At 41.3% G+C, this 19,621-nt stretch overlaps 2 protein-coding genes across 10 annotated transcripts in view; one reads left to right on the plus strand and one right to left on the minus strand.

The window, feature by feature from the left end:
* The window catches only part of rtn4 (reticulon 4), a 91,633-nt gene extending 83,714 nt beyond the window's left edge, over positions 1–7,919 (plus strand). For all 7 annotated transcript variants that reach the window (XM_062968841.1, XM_062968842.1, XM_062968844.1 and 4 more), the window contains 4 exons: positions 3,244–3,313; positions 4,131–4,177; positions 5,617–5,675; positions 6,754–7,919. In XM_062968841.1, coding sequence (XP_062824911.1) covers positions 3,244–3,313; positions 4,131–4,177; positions 5,617–5,675; positions 6,754–6,796 — 219 coding nt within the window. In that variant the 3' untranslated portion in view covers positions 6,797–7,919. The remainder of the gene's footprint in view (positions 1–3,243; positions 3,314–4,130; positions 4,178–5,616; positions 5,676–6,753) is intronic.
* A 2,814-nt stretch (positions 7,920–10,733) lies between these two features.
* The window catches only part of eml6 (EMAP like 6), a 188,362-nt gene continuing 179,474 nt past the window's right edge, over positions 10,734–19,621 (minus strand). For all 3 annotated transcript variants that reach the window (XM_062968835.1, XM_062968833.1, XM_062968836.1), the window contains 4 exons: positions 18,399–18,502; positions 17,551–17,704; positions 17,258–17,358; positions 10,734–13,433 (listed from right to left, as the gene is read on the minus strand). In XM_062968835.1, the coding sequence (XP_062824905.1) occupies positions 13,409–13,433; positions 17,258–17,358; positions 17,551–17,704; positions 18,399–18,502 (384 nt within the window). In that variant the 3' untranslated portion in view covers positions 10,734–13,408. The remainder of the gene's footprint in view (positions 13,434–17,257; positions 17,359–17,550; positions 17,705–18,398; positions 18,503–19,621) is intronic.

Genomic DNA, 19,621 nt, shown 5'->3' on the forward strand with positions numbered 1-19,621 from the left:
TAGAAGCACCTGAGAATGAGAAAGGAGGGAAAGGGAGAGAGATAACAACAGAACAATGTAATGTTTTACAAAGTGCAGGCTCAATAATAGCAGGCCATTATGTTTTTGAAAGCGCATTCTCAGTTGCTGGAGGAAGGTGAGGGGTGCAGGGATGGAAAGTTTTCTTCTTCGTATATAAAATTTGCAGGTTTGGGAGACAATAGCATAATCATTTAGTACAGTAAGACTCCTGTATCCAGTGGTAATTTGTCAATAACTGAACTGCCATTACCTAAAACTATGGATAAGATCTGGCTTTTGGCACCAACAATGTTTCCTCCTAGAACTTTTCTAGGTCCTCCAGGGTGACACTGGTAGGTTCCAAGGAAAGCACAACCAAGAATTGCCTGGGGGACCTAGCAAATTCTTAGAAATATCAATTTTCCTTGGGCATGGATAAGTGAAATTGTTGATGTGGGTTCCACAGTTACAATTACATTCAGTCTTCTGATATGGGATTGCCCAGTTGTCTTCCATCCAGGCATTGATCAGGTTGTGACCTGATTTGCCTCAGCCTTCTGCCTGTGTCCTCTGGTAATTTTACTCCACCTGAATATACCAATTACTCATTGGATCTTGTTATATTCAACAAGGGCACCCAGTGGATAGCAAAGAGGCAAAATGGTTTAGAAATGATGAATGTTTGGCCAGAATGCTCGCCTGTTTATAAAATGTCACCGAGTGCTTTTTCTTCAAGCATGACTTCTTCTTGGGCTATGCACACCTGACATCTTAAGTGCCCTTTGCATTGATGTCTGTTTTGTTAGGATGAGAGATCATTGATCAATGATGGAAAAGGGCAAACAGAACAATGACTTGCCTTGTCATTTGGCTTTCGCAGCACTTTATCATGCAGACCTTTTCCTCTCTTCATTCTTGCCTTCCCCGCAGAACAGTGACCTTAGCTGGCATTGTCTTGGTGAGATGTATAGGCATTAAGTCCAGCTTGCAACATTTTTATGGTTGCTGCAGGGGGAGGAGGTCACTGTCAACTTCAAGCAATGATGTCCGCCTACTAAGGACTCTCCTTCCTCTTAGCCCCAAGATCAATTTAGTCACATTGGAGAGTGGAGCTGGGTGTCAGAAGAGCATCTTGCTATGTTCTTACATGGAGACACAGCATAATAGAACTAGTCCTTTCTTACTGTTGACATCCGTATTCCAGTAGTTGATCCATGTATCTGGTGAAGACCCCATTGAATGCTTAAATGTATGAGTTATGGTTATGATACAAAATGGGCCCCTGAATTGGGAGGTGCACTGTAAAGTTCTGACCATATGGACATAGCGAAATGCTTCTCTGATTTTCCCCTTCTCTGACCATCTCTAAAGGGCTATGGGAGGAGGATCCTGCTGGTGATCATCAGAAAGACAAAACGTAGTTTCTCTTAAGTGGAAAGGACCTTGGCCTTTGAGATAATCATTTTATATCATAAGCACAACTCAGCTGATACATTTAAGCCTTCAGTGGGGCTCCCTTCCAGATATATATCAGTCCATTGCTGTAACATGGATGTCAACCACAGTTGGGTTGGTAACATCCTGCTTTTGGTACATCCTCCCCAGAGGCATCTATTTAACAGTGGCATTGTCAATATTGGGGTCAAAAACAATAACTTTTATTTTCCTTTGGACTTTGAAAATGCTCCTGCTAAAATGCCATTTATTTTATTCTCTGACCATAGTATTAGTATTATAATTGGCCCTCCATATTCACGGCTTCTACATCCATGGATTCAATCATCCATGGGTTGAATGAGAATATATATATATATATATATATATATATATATATATATATATATATATCTATCCCAAAAGCAAACCTTGATTTTACTATTTGATATAAGGAACACCACTTTGCTATGCCGTTACACATAGTGGGACTTCAGCCACTGCGGTTTTGATATCAAGGGATATCTAAAATATTTATATTTGTATCAAAAATATAATGACGTTCCATGCAGTCATGCCGGCCACATGACCTTGGAGGTGTCTACGGACAACGCCGGCTCTTCGGCTTAGAAATGGAGATGAGCATCAACCCCCAGAGTCAGACATGACTGGACTTAATGTCAGGGGAAACCTTTACCTTTACCTTATCAAAAATCTCAGCGTCTTACAAAAAGAATTTCAAACAAGCAACAAAGTTGAAAGCAATTGAAAAAATAAACAACAAACCTATTAAATTGCAATAATAAGTTCAAAACAGATTTAAAAGCTTTTAAAACTAAAGTAGTGGATACTGTGAATGTGGAGGGACATGGAGTAGTTTGGATTCTGATGGGAGGAGTGACTCTTGATTTTTAATTTTGCAAAAAGCAATAATAAGCTGATACTTATCTCGGTGCAACGAGTTCATGCTTGGGGTGTCTTTGCCCTGTGTAATGCATACTAGCTCTTTCTGCTTGGAGGGCATCTGCTAATGAAACAATCCCCACGTGACAATATCGATGTGGTGAGAGAACTCCCTCAGGGTGACCTCAGCCACATGAAGCTGGTGTGCATATAGTCTGAATGCAGACTGGGGTTTGTGGAGGTCGAGTCTGTCACACATTCATCTCTTTCACTGTTGTAGTCTTTGAACCTATTTGGTGTGGAAATGGCCACCTGAATCCCAATGAGATAAAGGAGATGTGAAACGACTGTGAGCCTTTCCTCTTTTTTCACTTGGCCTGACCCAGGGAGACCTTGGAGCACAAGGCTTCAGATCCTGTTACAACTCCTTTTGGCTATAATTATCTCTGACATACAGAGGTTGAAGTGTTTGTTACTTTTTTACTGCTTGGCAGTTCAGTGTTTCCTTCGGAGAAGTTACTTTAATGAAGGCCATCTACAAGTTGGGTAAAAAATACAGTTGCCATGGGGATGCTGCTGCAAATAACATTCCCAAAGGGTTTCTTACTTCCTACATGGAATGATTGTTTATCGTCCCTGTACATTTCCATCATATGAGATTCTCCATTCTCCTGCCAATCATAGAATCATAGAGTTGGAAGAGACCTCACGGGCCATCCAATTCCAACCTCCTGCAGGGAAGCAGGAAAATGACATTCAATGACAGTTGTAGCTTGGCATATGGACAGAGAGCATGGAAGACTCTTGATATGTTGGCCACCAGCAGTGATTGTACAGATGTTCTTTAGTTCTTATCTAGATATTCAACATCTTGAGTTCTCATTCAGCAATCTTCTTCTCTTTCAGTTTGCAGTGTTGATGTGGGTGTTCACCTATGTTGGTGCCTTGTTCAATGGTCTGACACTGCTGATATTGGGTAAGTGGATCTCTCATCATATGGGATTAAGTGGTGTCCAATATCCATGTCTGTTTTTTAATTTCACTTAACAAAGGTGTGTGCCGACCTTTGATAAATGTCTTTATACATTATTTGAATGATGAAATAAAGGGCATGTACATCAGATCTGCAGATGACACCAAACTAGTGGGGGAAACTAATACCCCATGTCTTCCTAAAAGGTAATGGATGCTCACCTTTCATAGGAACTTTAGCAGTGGATTCCTACTTTGACAGGCAATTGGACAAGATGGTCCTTTCAACTCTGAGACATTAAAATATAATAGCATTGGATGGAGCAAGGAGGGAGGTGTGGACCCTCCAAATGTTACTGGACTGCTACTCCAGCATTCCTCACCATTGGCTATGGCTGATTCTAATTCAGTAACATCTGGTGGGCTCTGAACTAGAAAAACAAAAGTGGCAAATTTCAGCAAGGAAAGGAAGGCATCCAAATTGATACAGCCTCAAGTATTGTACTTGGAGCACTTAATTTGATCATAGTACTTAGTTGTACTAGTGGTAGGAGCCATGATTCATGTTGTTTCAAGGGTTGATAATTCTTGGGTGTGTCCTCTAGATGGGCATATCATTGACATATATGGAAGCATTCCTTTGCACATCCTGTGATGCCTTTAATTTTGGATCATTATTTTTTTCTTTGTGAATAGTGTGCTGTTCAACTGTAGGTTGTTAATTCTGCTTGTTATAAAGCCTATTTGCATGGATTTTCATGTATCTTATAATTTATCTCAGCATGTTTGTACTTAAATATATTTCTCTTGTTTTTTTCCAGCTCTGATCTCACTCTTCAGTATTCCTATTATTTATGAAAAGCACCAGGTGAGTGTGTGGCATAGTATATACTCTGGAAGTTTGGCTGTGTTGACCGGATTGGTTATGATATTGAGAATAAGTAGTCTACAATACACTACAGAATACCATCCCACACTCTTTGCCTGACGAATTCTTAATTCTAGCTATTGTTTTCATTGCTGAGCTGGGGTTATGTAAGTCATGACTTGGCAGGCTTTCTCAGCTGGGAAACACGATGGCTGATAGACTCAGATGACCTGCTCCTGAACGGCAGAGAGAGATTTTGAGTTGGGCAAGACTAAATTTTTGAAACAATGAGCCAGTAAAACTTTCAGTCCAAACAGACAGAAGTGACTTTTCCTCCCCACAAAGGTTTGAATATGCTTCTTGTTGATCAGGAGTGGGAATCCTGTGGCTTTCTGGATGTTGTTGGAATGCAGATCCTAGCAGCCCAAGCCAATATTGGCAAAGATGAGGGATGTATTGTTGAAGGTTTTCATGGCCGGAATCATTGGGTTGCTGTGAGTCTTTCAGGCTGCATGGCCATGTTCCAGAAATTTTCTCTCCTGATGTTTTGCCCACATCTGTGACAGGCATCTGTAGATACCTCACAACCTCTGAGGATACCTGCCACAGATGTGGGCGAAATATCAGGAGAGAAAACTTATGGAACATGGCCATACAGCCCAAAAGACTCACAGCAACCCAAAGATGAGGGATGCGAGGAGTTGAATAACTCATGGAGGGCTGCAGCAATTCCCCTCTCTGTTGTAAAGGTAAAGGTAAAGGTTTCCCCTCATGTTAAGTCCAGTCGTGGCTGATTCTGGGGGTTGGTGCTCATCTCCATTTCTAAGCTGAAGAGCCGGCATTGTCCATAGACACCTCCAAGGTCATGTGGCCGGCATGATTGCATGGAACACTGTTACCTTCCCGCCGGAGCGGTACCTATTGATCTACTCATATTTGCATGTTTTCGAACTGCTAGGTTGGCAGAAGCTAGAGCTAACGGCGGGCGCTCACTCCGCTCCCCAGATTTGAACCTGGGACCTTTCAGTCTGCAAGTTCAGCAGCTCAGCGCTTTAACACACTGAGCCACCGGAGGCTCCTCTCTGTTGTAGAATGGCTTAAAATATACATGTGATCTGGCACATGCATAGTGAAACATAACCATAAGCCTAGAACAGCCATACAAAATTCTAAATTTAATTTTAGCAGCTGAAAACAATTTAAATAATGTATAAAGCCTGAGTACAATATGCTTCCAACAGAAGCCCTAGATTTTTCCATCAACAAAAATCTTCCCCCAGGCTTGATAGGATACAAATCAATTTTCTGATAACAAGACTGTGTCACCAGCATGTTCCAGCTATTAAAATATCATAGGCAGGAACGTAGAAAGTGTTAATGTATGGTGCTGAAAATTTGTTAAAACTGCGAATTCATTCTTTTTTTTGTGTGTCTTTTAGGCTCAAATTGACCATTATGTGGGGCTTGTGAATAAGAATGTCAAAGATGGAATGGCAAAGTGAGTGTGCTGAATTTCGAATCCAGGTTAAATTGATAATGTCTGGAATCCTGTATGGTTTTTATGTATGAGTAAACAATACAGTTCAGGTGCTACACTCTGAATTCTGGTGTAACTTTACCAGTTACACTTACCAGTTAGCAGCCGCTGCAACCAACAGAGCTTTGTTTATCACTCAGCTATTTCCTCCCTCCTCTTGTGTGTGATTCCCATTGTGACAGGCAGGAACAAGTTCCCTGTTGAAATGTCTTTTTGTTTTGGAGATTGCCACACAAGGAGGAATGGGAATGGCAGGCAGCTGCTTCCTGAGGGACGGAAGAATTGAGCCTTGTCAATTGCAGCGGATGTTGCCAAATAAATAGAAGTTGAGGGCTTTCATTGCCTCTGCATAGCCCCTAACTAGTGTAGGGACAGTGAATACGTTACACTTACGCATGTGTAATTGCAGGTTATGCATTTGTAACTGATAGGATTCAAGCTGACATTCTTAATAGTATTGAAATAACAGTGTAAATCAAACATGTTTCCTTTCAGGAGTATTAGTGATAATTACTCAGGTGTGGAATTCATGGAATATTGTAGGTAATATATTCTAAAATGAAATAGTATAAAGATGCAGTGGGGAGTGGACATCCCATGGTCTCGATACTCATGGTTCTGCAAAGAAGATCTTTTGCAAACACTTTTGGGGAATTTTGCAACTGCAGTCTTTGGGACTTATTAACACTATGGCCAAGATCCTTCATAACACTTGCAAAAAGGTTTGATTCTTTATACATATATACAGACACAGAGATATGCAAAAAATAAAAATAAATAGGGGAGGTGCATGTATTACAAAACCCATTACATACATATTAAACTTTTGAAAGAAATCCAGGCTGTTTTTATAAATACGTGTGGCAACATAACAATTGCAGCTGAAGCACAAATTACAAAATTACAACTACCCTGTTTCCCCGAAAATAAGACATCCCCAGAAAAAGACGGGAGGGTGCTGGCCAGTAGAGAGGAGACATTAGATTTACCCCATGCATAGTGTTTACATATCTAAGTGGATTGTTTTTCTTTTTGGCAGGATCCAAGCGAAAATCCCTGGAATAAAGCGCAAAGCTGAATGAAGAAGCAGAAACAACTTTTATTAAAATAGGAGTTCATCTTTTAAGTGGGGCGGGGAAGGCGTATTCATTTGGATTATGTGGGGAGGGTCAGGGATTAGCAAAACCTTGACATTGCAGTGCAATTTCACAGATCTTTATTTTTTAGCGACGCAGTGTTTCGAGAGGGGGCATAACCTGTTCTTGACTGCCATGTGTGTGTTCATCATGAGTATTGTAAGCTGCTATGTATGGATTTAAACCTAATCCTCTTTGCTTCTCCCGTATGCAGCACTGGTTAACATAACACATTGGAGAGCTGTACATTTTACGCTTTGGACAAGGTAGTCTTGCTGCGTTTCAAGAGCGCCGAGTGCGGTTGAGGTGCAGGGAGAACACTTCAGTTTAGCACTGTCTCTGGTCTGTGTAGATTGATTGCAGATTTTCTTAAAAAACGAAATCTTTAGAAGAATATGCCATTGAAGCAAGCTTGAAAAGTCTTGCCCTTTTGGTATCGAGTGTAGCTGTATTGTGCTTTTTAATTTTACTGTTTTATCAATTGCCAATATAAAAATTATATTATATATATATATAGTGTTTCACAGCAGCTTAGGATGTCCAGCTCCTCCACAGTGCTTGGAATATCAGAGAACTGAACTGGGATTTCTTTCTCTCTTTTTTTTTTAAAGCTCCGTGGTAATGTAAGCTTAAATTTCCAGAAAACACTAGCATCTATTAAATGAATAAACCAATCTTCTCTGCACATTACACAGTTTCTGTCATAACCTCTGCTGCACAGATCATCTATAGTCTATTTTGAGTAAGCAAGTTTACAAGTCTCTCAAAGCTCTGAATCTGTGGAAGGAACCTCTAAAGGGGTGATCCCGACATCCTTGCAGGTAGACCAAGGGATGCCCAGCATGCTTGTCCTGCGTTGTGCTCGGAAACCTCGGCGCCTGTGCATGGGTCGGAGGGTTGCGCCCTGAAGCTGCAAATGTCGTTTGGGAATTTCAAACATTGTTAATGCAAGAAATTACAAATGAAAATGTATACACTTGCGGTTTAAGCTGTATTGAACTAAGTCTGTGGAATGCATTGTGAAATGTAAAAAAAACCTTTCAAGTATCAATAAAGCGTATAGACTTAAGTGGTTTGTGGTATTTAGATCAGTGTATCATTCCAGGTGAATTGAGACTTGCATCTTTCGTTCCTTGGACTCGTTGGGTGGGCAATTGCTAAGGAAAAGGGTTGTGTGTAAGATGGCTCCTCGGGGTAAAGCCTGGGATGGCTGCTGAACATCCATTGATACCACAGTTAATGCCTCTTAGCAACTGTACACATATGCAAGTATCTTTTGGAAGAGGCTATCCTTTTGCCCTCAAACTTTGTACAAAACCTTCTATCCAGCAGCTGTTGAAACCTGATACGGTCCCTCTTGCTGTCATTGAGGCCAATGAGAGAGAAGGGAAAAGCAATTCAGACTGCAGAGAAACAATTGCTCTGCACTTTCAGGGGAAAACAAAGGCAGATGCACTCCATTGGAGAGCACAACTTTTCTTCCCACTCCCCAGAACTGAGCTCAGACCAGCTGCTTCTCCTGGCTCAGAAGCATCAATTTTTCCAAAGGTAACCAATAGTAGCAGGAAGACCTTAACAACTGCTGGGCAGTAAGAAGAGCCACAACTGTGTGTGGATCTACTTGGAGATGCAGAATTAGGTCCAACGATGCACCATGAGGTCCAGTTCAATTTTTTAATTCAGGTGAATTTTGCATTATTGAAGGCTGATTTTATGTTTGTAAGTTCTACATGGTATTACAGCACTTAATCTAGAAAAGCCCTGGTTACTTGTTTTGTATTTACTTACTTAGGCGATCCCTTGTAGTTTGAGGATGATGGTCCTCCATTTCTGTGCGTGATTTTTTTTTTTAATGTGTGGAGGTCGGTGCACGGCCGGTCAACACACAGTCTTCACAGAATGAGGTCCCAGCAGTGGTGTGGTTAACACAACGAGAGTGGCTTCTCAGTCTGTTGCAGCCTTCTTCCGCCTTCACAGCCGTTGTAACATGTACCAGGTTATCCTCCGCCGTTGAGGTCTTTGTGTCTTCGGATTGTGCTTGATATAGAACCTCCCCTGCGGCCACTTCTGGGAGTGCATGACTCCAGTAGTTGTGCCCACAGGTTCGTCGGAACACGCAAGCCCCCTCACCACGTCAAGGTGTTTTGTATTTATGTAGATACTGGCATATTTGCCCTAGTGTCAGAGGCTCTGCTTTCATCCCTTTTCCCGCTTTCCCTTTGTGGCTCTTTCCTTCCTTCCTGGCTTCCCTTCATACATATAACTTTTCTTTACGAGTGACATCACCAAAAATTCCAGTTTGTCTAACAACAGCCAATGCAGTGACATCATAAAGGGCCATTGGATTGTCATCCAGCAACAGCCTTTGTGGGACAGGCAGACATTGACACACAACACATACACTCTAGAACAGGGGTCCCTAAACTAAGGCCCGTGGGCTGGATGAGGCCTTCCAAGATAATTTATCTGGCCCCTGTCCTAAACTTTAGACTTAAGGTTGACCTAAGTCTGAAATGACTTGAAGACACACAACAACAACTGTTAATGTGGGATTTGTGTATTGGTAGTGTTTAAATGAAATTTGTGTCTGGCATGTATTGCATACAGGTTGCATCATCCAGAGTATGCTATAGTCTGTAAAGGGTTAATGACTGAGAAGCTGTGTTGACCTTGATGAGTGGCTGGAACCTGGGGAGTATCCTAATTTTGGACCATTTCATCATAGTCTGGCACTCCAACAATCTCGGGGACCATGAACTGACCCTTCACTTAAAAGGTTTGAGGACCCCTGCTCTGGAGCAGTGTTTCTCAATTTGGGGTCGCAAGGGGGGTGTCAGAGGGGTTGCCAAAAACCATAAGAAAACATTTGTGCCAAGTTTGGTTCAGATCTATCATTGTTTGAATTCACAGTGCTCTCTGGATGTAGGTGAACAAAAACTCCAAAACTCAAGGTCAATGCCCACCAAGCCTTTCCAGCATTTTCTGTTGGTCATGGGAGCTTTGTGAGCCAAGTTTAGTTCAGTTCCATTGTTTGTGGAGTTCAGAATGCTCTTTGATTGTAGGTTAACTATAAATCCCAGCAACTACAACTCCCAATTGACAAAATCAATCCCACCCCAACCCCACCAGTATTGGGCATATCAGGCATTTGTGCCAAATTTGGTCCAGTGGATGAAAATACATCCTGCAGATCAAATATTTACATTACGATTCATAACAGTAGCAGAATTACAGTTATGAAGTAGCAATGAAAATAATTTTATGATTGGGGCTCAGCACAACATGAGGAACTGTATTAAGGGGTTGTGGCATTAGGAAGGTTGAGAACCACTGCTCTAGAGAGAGATGGTTGGGATGACATCCAAGTTCTGTAGCCATGTCTGGGAGATTCCCTTTTGAGAGGAATTGTTTAGAATGTGCTACAAACCTTTTGTAACCAGCTTGCAGTGTCCCTTTAATAAACTGTGGTGAGTTCTCACCAGTTAACCTTGTGAAGCAAAACAGCCCTTGTTACCTGGGCCCCTTTCCCCTTGTGCTTGTTTTCAGCCCATGAAAGCATGTGTTTCCTTCCTTACTTCAAGAAGAGTAGGATGACCTTACATCTCCTCTCTTTTCATCCCTGGCAAATGACCAGTGAAGTGGAGCAGGAAAAAAAATCTACACAAGTTGACACCAACATCACAAATAGAGGCCCACAATTGTGGCGAGGAGACAAAAACTTATGGCATTGGCACTATGCCTGTTCATATGGCTTCCAGCTTAATGATACCATTGGCTGTTATAAAATAACAGCCTTTTACATCAAAATGGCAATCCACTTGACGATAAGACAAAAAAGAAAATGAATGTGCAACTTCTACTCTAAATACAAAACAAATTTGGCAAAAATGAATAAGCCACTGGCTTTTATTTGCTTCTATTTTGACAATTTAATTGTTTCTTTTCTGCCTGGAATCACTAGTTAGAGTGAGACAACCAAATAGAGGCTGGCTATTTTCGCTGTGTAGGATGTTCCTGAATGAAAATCCGAGAGATGGCTGTTTTCAAATCATAAATCTTTTACTGAATCCTTTAAAAAATAAACTCATGCATTGCTATTTTGATTTACATTATAATACAGCATCAGATCTGAGCATAATGTACCTAAAAATCAAACCATATAAATAAGTACAAAGTGCTTCCTGGCATACGCACATACACATTCACACACTATTGCTGTTTAAATATTTTTGCACAATGTCACTGTATAGCAATTCATTACCACAGTTTGTTTCTTTTTCCTGTAAATTGAAGATACAATCAATATGAAAGGCCAACATTACAACATAGGCATACAAGGTGACCACCTGACATCACCAACTTGATATGGTTACATTGTCTAATACAGGAAATCTTGCGTTCAGAGGGTATGGGAATCAGACTGCATAGGGGTTTTGATAGAAATTATAGAGTGTATAAGGCATTAATATATTCCATTAATAAAATAACTATAAATCAGTAATAGTTCTTCTGAATTTACTTAAGCACTTTAGTGTTTTTTATACATTGATTTGCCTTCCTGTAATTCTGAAGAATTACTGCTTTTTGTCTTTGTCTTGAACCTGAACTGAACTGCTTACTATTGTGGACCATCAAGCAAACCTCCTTCTAGAACAACTGTAATTTGCACTTTTAACCCTGTTCCCTGCCAATTTTCTTTAGGGAGGTATCTGTTTGCAGAATGCTACTTGCTGTAAAGTAATACAGTGGCATCTTTGATCCGCTTGCTGACACAGTGACCGCTAGAGCAAACATGGGCAAACTTTGGCCTTCCAGGTGCTTTGAACTTCAGCTCCCATAGTTCCTAACAGCCAGTGGCTGTTAAGAATTGTGGGAGCTGAAGTCCAAAACACCTGGCGGACTGAAATTTGCCCATGCCTGAGCTAGAGCTCCATATCCTTCATTCCATGGCCATCCAATGAGTACAGTCAACGTGACCCTTAGCTGGTCTTCAACAGAGGCCCTGCAGTGCCTTGGAGGAAAGATACTTCCCAGGGCTTCCTCATAAGCTGCCTATGGCTTCTAGATCCAAGGAACTGAACCTTTGGCATGTTTGGACACAGGAGCCCAGCTGGATCTGACCAAAGGTCTCCCTACTCTTGTATCTGGTCCCTACAGATGCCTACAGGCAACCCACATGAGCAGGACATGAGACATATGTTCTCCAGCAGCTGAAGTTTAGAGACAAATTGGTGCTGATCCTGGAGATAATATATAACCATGATAACTAGTAGCCATTGATAAACTAGATGCTGAGCCGTTGCTCCTATCAGGTTCCTCTGGATGAAGAACCAAGTTCCACAGCTACTTGGTTCGCTGCCACAACAGAATGGCTTGCCAAGTTGTCTGCTACCGAGCTCATGAAGGGAAACAAATGTCCTTGAGAAAACCCATGATGGAAAATGGAAGGGTGATCTTTCCTTGGAAAAGTTCTAGGCATGTCAGCTCTGCTGTTACATTGCAGAAGGAAAATATTTTCGAGTGGTATGGAGAGAGAAGATGGTGGGAATAAACTGCCTGTATGTAGGTTGGCCACTTTCAGCCTCAAACTCTCCTTGGAAGTCCTCTTACCTTAAAGGATTGCCTTCAACCTGCGACTGGATCATTGACAAGCTGATTGGTAACCATTTGTGGCATTTGAGATTCAGTTAAAATATTAAGACAAAAAGCATGAGTGAACATAATGTATCAAAGGGAAGAAAATGACTTTGTCAGCCCTCCTCAGTTGGGTAAGTTGTAGCACCGTGGATAGAAAGCAGAGACTGGCAAGAGAGAAAGTGGTATCCTGCGCTGCCAGAAAAGCTTTCAAAAGGCACTTTACTGAAAAGTGGCAAATGCAATTAATTTTTTAAAACTTTAAATTTTGGGGAGGGGGGATAATGAACATCTGGTTGTTTTTTTTACACTAAAATAAACACGCTAGCCATTACCCAAATAAGCTTTGGTCCACATTCCTTAATAAATAATGTTTTGAAAGTGCTGGGCCACACTCCTATACACACTTACCTAGGAGTAAGCCACATTCAAAATGGTGATACTTACTTCTGAGTAGACATGCCTAGGATTGCACTGCTGACAGTGTGAAAATGTGAATTCTCTTAAGTCTTTGAATTCCACATTATGTTCAATCTTATATAGATTTCTATTATTAATTTGGCAAGAGATTTGATGCTGCCTGAACCATACTTTGTGTAAAAGTGGGGAATGTGTGGCCTTCAAGCTGCTGCTGGACTACAACTGATCATCCATGACTGAAACTGATGGGAGATGGGATCCAACAATATCTGGAGGACCACACATCCCACAACTCTGCTTTAGGCTAAAGACCAAATGTAATGGTTATCCGGCTGGAGCTCAGTGCAGTATCCAACATAACTACATGTACATTTCACAGATATGTAAATCAATGCAAGGTTTAACACAAGCTGGCTTCCGAGCTCTTGGAAGGCGCTCCTTAATGCCCGCTGTTTGGCACTCATATGGCGGTGGTAGCAAGAGTGACACCAGGGAGAGCTGACTTCAAAGGCATCGCCAGACAAACACACTGTAAAGAAAGACAGAGCAAGAATGATCTCTATGCAGAGCTGTGGCTGAAATGAGTGGTACACTGAAATAACAACAGAGACACCGTTTTCAAACCCACACCATCCTTATGATACAAATTATACCACTTTTTGGGTGTCAGGAGCGACTTTAGAAACTTCTGGTGTGAGAGAATTGGCCGTCTGCAAGGACATTGCCCAAGTGACGCCCGGATGTTTTGATGTTTTTACCATCCTTGTGGGAGGCTTTTCTCATGTCCCTGCATGGAGCTGGAGCTGATAGAAGCAGCTCATCCACACTCTCCCCAGGCTGGATTCAAATCGGCAACGTTCAACTCAGCAACCCAACCTTCAAGTCATTATACTACTGAGCAGGTTAAATATTAGGAATGAAGTGCTATATAGGTTTTGGATGTGCTCTATCACAGCATTGATTTAATTGAGAAAACTTTACAATCTGGTTACTGTCTGTGTAAAGGCTAACTTCTCTATGCCACACCAAATAGCATAGAGCTCCAAGTTACTTTTAGATATGATGTGCAATGAGTTAAATTGGGCGTGTATTGTCACCTAAGGGTATATTTGATGCGGTGGTTCCAAAAGTGGCACCCGTTCCCTCCTATCAGTTCTACTTTTTGAGATACAGAACATATGCTATCTACTACTTGCCACTATCTACTTGCCTATAGATAACCATAATAACCACCTTGAGTCCCTACGGGTGAGAAAGGCGGGGTAAAAATGTTGTAAATAAATAAATAAATAATAACCATATCCAGGAAACTAGAGCTGATGGGGTCTATCCAATCCAATATTCTAAATCAGTTTACAAATAACCCCAGGAACAGGTGTAAAAACCAAGACACCAAGATAAAAAAATGGGGGGAAGAGTTATGTAATCTCACAGAACTGCAGAGTTAGAAGGGATCTCCTGGGCCACTGAATCCAACCTCCTGCTCAATGCACGGCCTCCAGAAAACACATTCCCAGCAGGTATCTCCTCAACCTCTGTTTTAAGACACCGAGAGAAGGAAACTCCACATATTTTTTTTGGAGAGGGACAACGACTCTTCTTTTGCTCCCTCCTTCTTTTGCTACTCTCAGCTCATTTTGAGCTTTAGCTTTGCTTATATCATTCCCATGGGGTACACATCTCTGCACTTCTTTGGTGAGTTGTCCTTCCTCCTATTATTTATAACACTATATTCTTTTTCATTCCTCCTTGAGTTTACTGGGGCTGTGGCGGGCTGTGGCACAGTCTGTTGCGCAACCAGCTGCAACAAATCACTGACCAAGAGGTCATGAGTTCGAGGCCATCTCGGAGCCCCGCGTTTGTCTTGTCTTTGTTCTATGTTAAGGCATTGAATGTTTGCCTTATATGTGTAACGTGATCCGCCCTGAGTCCCCTTCGGGGTGAGAAGGGCAGAATATAAATACTGTAAATAAATAAATAAATAAATACTGTGCAGCCATACTGACAGTTTCAGATGTTCCCCATTTTTGTTCCTTCGTGGAATTGTGATTATGCGTCTACCAACTTCATTAACTCCCTTGCCGGATGTCTCTTCCTTTGGCATTTCTAGGATTGGGGTTCTGCTCAGGATTTCCCTGGGCTTGATAAAACCCAGGGTCTGTGTTTGACTCTTCTTTGACCTATCCCTTTGGCCTATCAGTCCTTACTTACTTCAGGAAATTCTTCATGACTGTCATGCCAAACCTAAGGCTTAAACTTTAAGCATTTGCAGTAGTTTCTCAGATGCTTAACTTGTTCACTTGTGTCTTTCCTTTTAAGAAATAATTGCCCTGCTATAGTATTCCATTTTCCAGGGTTCATTTCTATTATCCTGATTGAACGAACCACCGGAAGAAACTGTTCTTTCTTTCTATAGTACAGTGAATGAAAATGCAAATGCATGAAGCAATGGCTGAAAACTTCATTGTTCCGACTGAATAAAAAATATCGATGCTCTTCCTTCCAATTCCCTTGCTCATTATATTTTCTAATAGGAAATGTTGGGAGTGAATTTTCTTGCGGCACAGCAGGAAGGTGAAAGAACATGAGTAGGCTATTGTAAAACAGCTTTTAAATGTTTTCCCTGAGCAATTTCATTCCTCAGGGCTAGGTAAAAGACAATTTTATTTTGCATTCACACTTATCTACTCTAGATGAATGGCACTCTTGATGAAAAGAAGGCAAAATGCTTTGGGGCAGAGAGGGGACTTGGCTGAGGGGCAGGTTAGAGGTATTCGGAGTAGGGCTTTCACTGGGGAAGCAGCATGTTGAAGGCACTGGCAAAGCTTCCCTGCTGTGGAAACTGCCAAAATAAACATAAGTCTCTTTTCACTGCCCAAATGGACTGAAACCAACATCTAACACACATTGCTCAACAGTACTATCCTAAGAATGAATGGGAGTTTGGGTTCCATAGTTAAGAGCTTGGCTGAGAAGAATTCTGGGACAGGAGCATTGGCAAATAAGTGCCTCCGCTCCATACTTTTCCCTGAGCAACTTTATCAAATTATATATTGAAGGAGCTAAAATTTAAAAAGTGTGAATTTTAGAAGAAGGAAGTTTTGAGAATGTGTTACAGAAAGAGGAGGAGTGAATGAGAAGAGAGTGAAGATTTAAGAAATTTGGAAAGAGATAAGTGTTGCCAAGCACCTGGGAAGAGATGTGGGTAAGAGGTGAAGAGAGATCGGGATGACCTTAAAGAGGTGGGAGGAGGGGAAATTGCTCAGGAAAGATTGTTTTCAGAAAAATGGGATTGCTTTGGAAGAAGAGGAACAGAGAGATTCTAAATTGATGGACAGAGCTGGGAGGGGGAAAAGTGCAGACAGGAAAAAGGGGAAAGGTCTGGCTTGTCTGTGTGCATGTTTGCCTCAATCACTCTAGTCAACTACAAAATCAATGGTGCAGACCAGTCTGGTGTGACGCTCAACTATTTTACACCCACCACTTAGTATTTTCTGCAAATTAAACTATTGTTTTTTAATCTCCTCATTTCTAATTTCTGATTGGGAATAGAAATGAGAGATATTTGAGCACTGTGCCTCAACAATATGACAGACTAAGTAAGTTTGCAGTTAATGTTTGATTTATACATTTGTTGCCACTGTTTTGCTTCTCCCTTCTATTGGAGATGAAAGAAACACATAATAATAATAATAATAATAATAATAATAATAATAATAATAAGAAGAAGAAGAAGAAGAAGAAGAAGAAGAAGAAGAAGAAGAAAAGAAAAAGGTTTGGATCATTGATGTTGCCATCCCAGGTGGCAGTCGCATTGACGAAAAACAACAGGAAAAACTCAGCCGCTATCAGGACCTCCAGATTGAACTTCAAAGACTCTGGCAGAAACCAGTGCAGGTGGTTCTGGTGGTGATCGGCACACTGAGTGCCGTGCCAAAAGATCTCAGCCGGCATTTGGAAACAACAGACATTGACAAAATCACGATCTGCCAACTGCAAAAGGCCACCCTACTGGGATCTGCACGCATCACCCGAAAATACATCACACAGTCCTAGACACTTGGGAAGTGTTCGACTTGTGATTTTGTGATACGAAATCCAGCATATCTATCCTGTTTGCTGTGTCATTAAATAAATAAATAAATAAATAAATAAATAAATAAATAAATAATAATAATAATAATAATATTTCTAACCCGCCACCATCTCTCCAAAGGGACTTGGGGCGGTCAACATTTCTGCCTCACAACACTTGTGTGAAGAAGTTAAGCTGCATGGGGATCTAAACAAGACTTTCCCATTTTTAAGATATAACACACAAAGTATTCCATGTTTATACAATGAAAGAGTTACCTGCAGTCATCCCCTCCTGTGCTGATAACATACTTGTCATCATGAGAAAAGCGTATGTTCGTTACATGTGCAGAATGGCCAAAGTAACGTTTGTGTTTGGCCTGTTGGGAAAAAGCAAAAGAGATTTCCGACAATAAGCACTCACACTTTTAGAAGGAAGCTAACACCAATTGTATTGAGGGCATCTTTGCACAACTAGAATGTGGAAAAGTTCCTTTTTTTACATTGCAACTCAAAGAACCCTCTAGCCAGAATGTAATTTCCACACACATAATATACAAAATCTCACTTACAAATTTTTCAGTGCATGGGAAGTCAAAGAGTTTGACTAGTCCAAAGTCGTCTCCAGAGATGATGTTTAAGCCAGCATGGCTCACACAGGCACAGTTGACATCCGCTTTATCAGCGTTTCGGGGCCAAATGCCAATGACTTCATCCCCAAGGATGCTGTTTCCAAAGGGGGGAAAGAAAAGGGGGGAACTAGTGAGGGAGATGACAGATAAGTGTGTTTAGATCAAACAAGGTGATTTACACAGTAGTCAGGTGGAAGACTAACAGAGACACCAATAAACTGACCTAGAGAGGGAGGACAGGGATATTTTGCTAATGAAATGCAGTAAGTCCATGTTTTTCAACCCGGGGGTCACAAGGGAGGTGTCAGGGGTCACCAAAGATCATCAGAAAACACGTATTTCTGATGGTCTTAGGAACCCCTTTGTCAGAGAAGGCTGAAGATCTTTCCTCCTGTCCTTTTCTTCAGGGTCTATTCTCCCCAAACTCCACCCGTGTTCAAATTTGGGCATATTGAGTATTTGTGCCAAGTTTGGTCCAGATTCATCATTATATGAGTCCACAGTGCTCTATGGATGTAGGTGAACTACAACTCCAAAACTCAAGGTCAATGCCCACAAAAACCTTCCAGTATTTTCTGTTGGTCATGGGAGTTTTGTGTGCCAAGATTCGTTCAATTCCATCATGGATGGAGTTCAGAATGTGAACTATAAATGAGAACCACTGCAGTAAGTGAAGCTCTCACCCATTGTTTATTCTCTTTGCCTCTTACCAACCACCCCTGTCTCTCTTGTATCTATATCACAAGTAGTTTAGACTTCCTAATGCTTTGCCATTCATGCTGTATCACCTTGTCCAAGTGGCCCAAGTGATCTTTCCAATGAGAACAGTGTCTGTCACTTGTTTGCCTAATGGCACCTCATGGACTTGGCGTTTGTAGGCACCTGTTGATACCTGAGGGAAGGAAAACATTACATCAATAGCGTTGAAATATTTGGACCCCATTTCTAGTATCTTCCCTTTAACTATTACTTTCAGCCAGCTGTCTTTATTTTTATTCTCTTTGCACAGAAGCCATCTTGTTATATAAAATATAAATTAAAGGAATTTGCAAACGTATTTGGATCTGGCATGGAGTGCTAATTCTACTGTACGAATTCAGTGTTTCCCCTTCACAGATTATGATTCGATATCTACTATGTCTTATCCACGATGTGCCCAAGAACAGGTCTTGTTTGGCTTAAAATATCATATCTAATGAAAGTTGTTACAAGGGAAAGATATGGGAGAATAGGTCCAGGGCCCCATACAGTGAAATTAAGAAGACAGTTTTCAGATATAGTAGTGTTGGCTTGTTCCAGTTTGCAAGAAGTGAAATAACACTTGGTCACGAAAGAGTGTGTGTGTGTGGCTGGGATCCTACATCATCTCAGCATAAAATGAATATTTAATAGCAGAATTAGGTTATGCAAGTACTATGCAGTCTCTATATTGAATAGCACAACATAAGAGAAGTAGTGAATGTGTGTAGTTGTCACCACACTGCACAATTGGCAATGTATGGAGGCAATGCACAATGTTCATGTGTCTTGAGCAATATTATTGCTCTAGAGAAGGCATGGGCAAACTTGGGCCCTCCAGGTGTTTTGGACTTCAACTCCCACAATTCCTAACAGCCGGTTAGGCCAGCATCCTTAGCCATCACTGTGAAGGTTGCAACAAGGACATCCTCCACCAAGATCCCTGGGGGTCCTTTGAACATCTTATTTATCTTTGGGGACACCGCCAGATGATTCTTTTCCCAGTTTCCACCATCACTAAAAGGCAATGGAGTGTGGGCTGTGGCAACTGACGAGTGGGGAGACTGACTACTTGCAATCAAGGAACTTTTGTGCTGTGTCTCTTTAATACTTTGATACCTATGGATATTTTGGCCATTGCCTCCTCAAATCATCAAATCCCTTATTTGTCGTGAGGTTGAAAGGTCTGCAGATCTACTTAACTGAGCCAGGGCTGGAAGGTTTAGTAATTATGTAGTCAATGATACTTGTGTTAGTACATACAGTAGAGTCT

Source organism: Anolis carolinensis, chromosome 1 (genome assembly GCF_035594765.1).
Source record: "Anolis carolinensis isolate JA03-04 chromosome 1, rAnoCar3.1.pri, whole genome shotgun sequence".
Taxonomy (NCBI): Eukaryota; Metazoa; Chordata; class Lepidosauria; order Squamata; family Dactyloidae; genus Anolis; species Anolis carolinensis.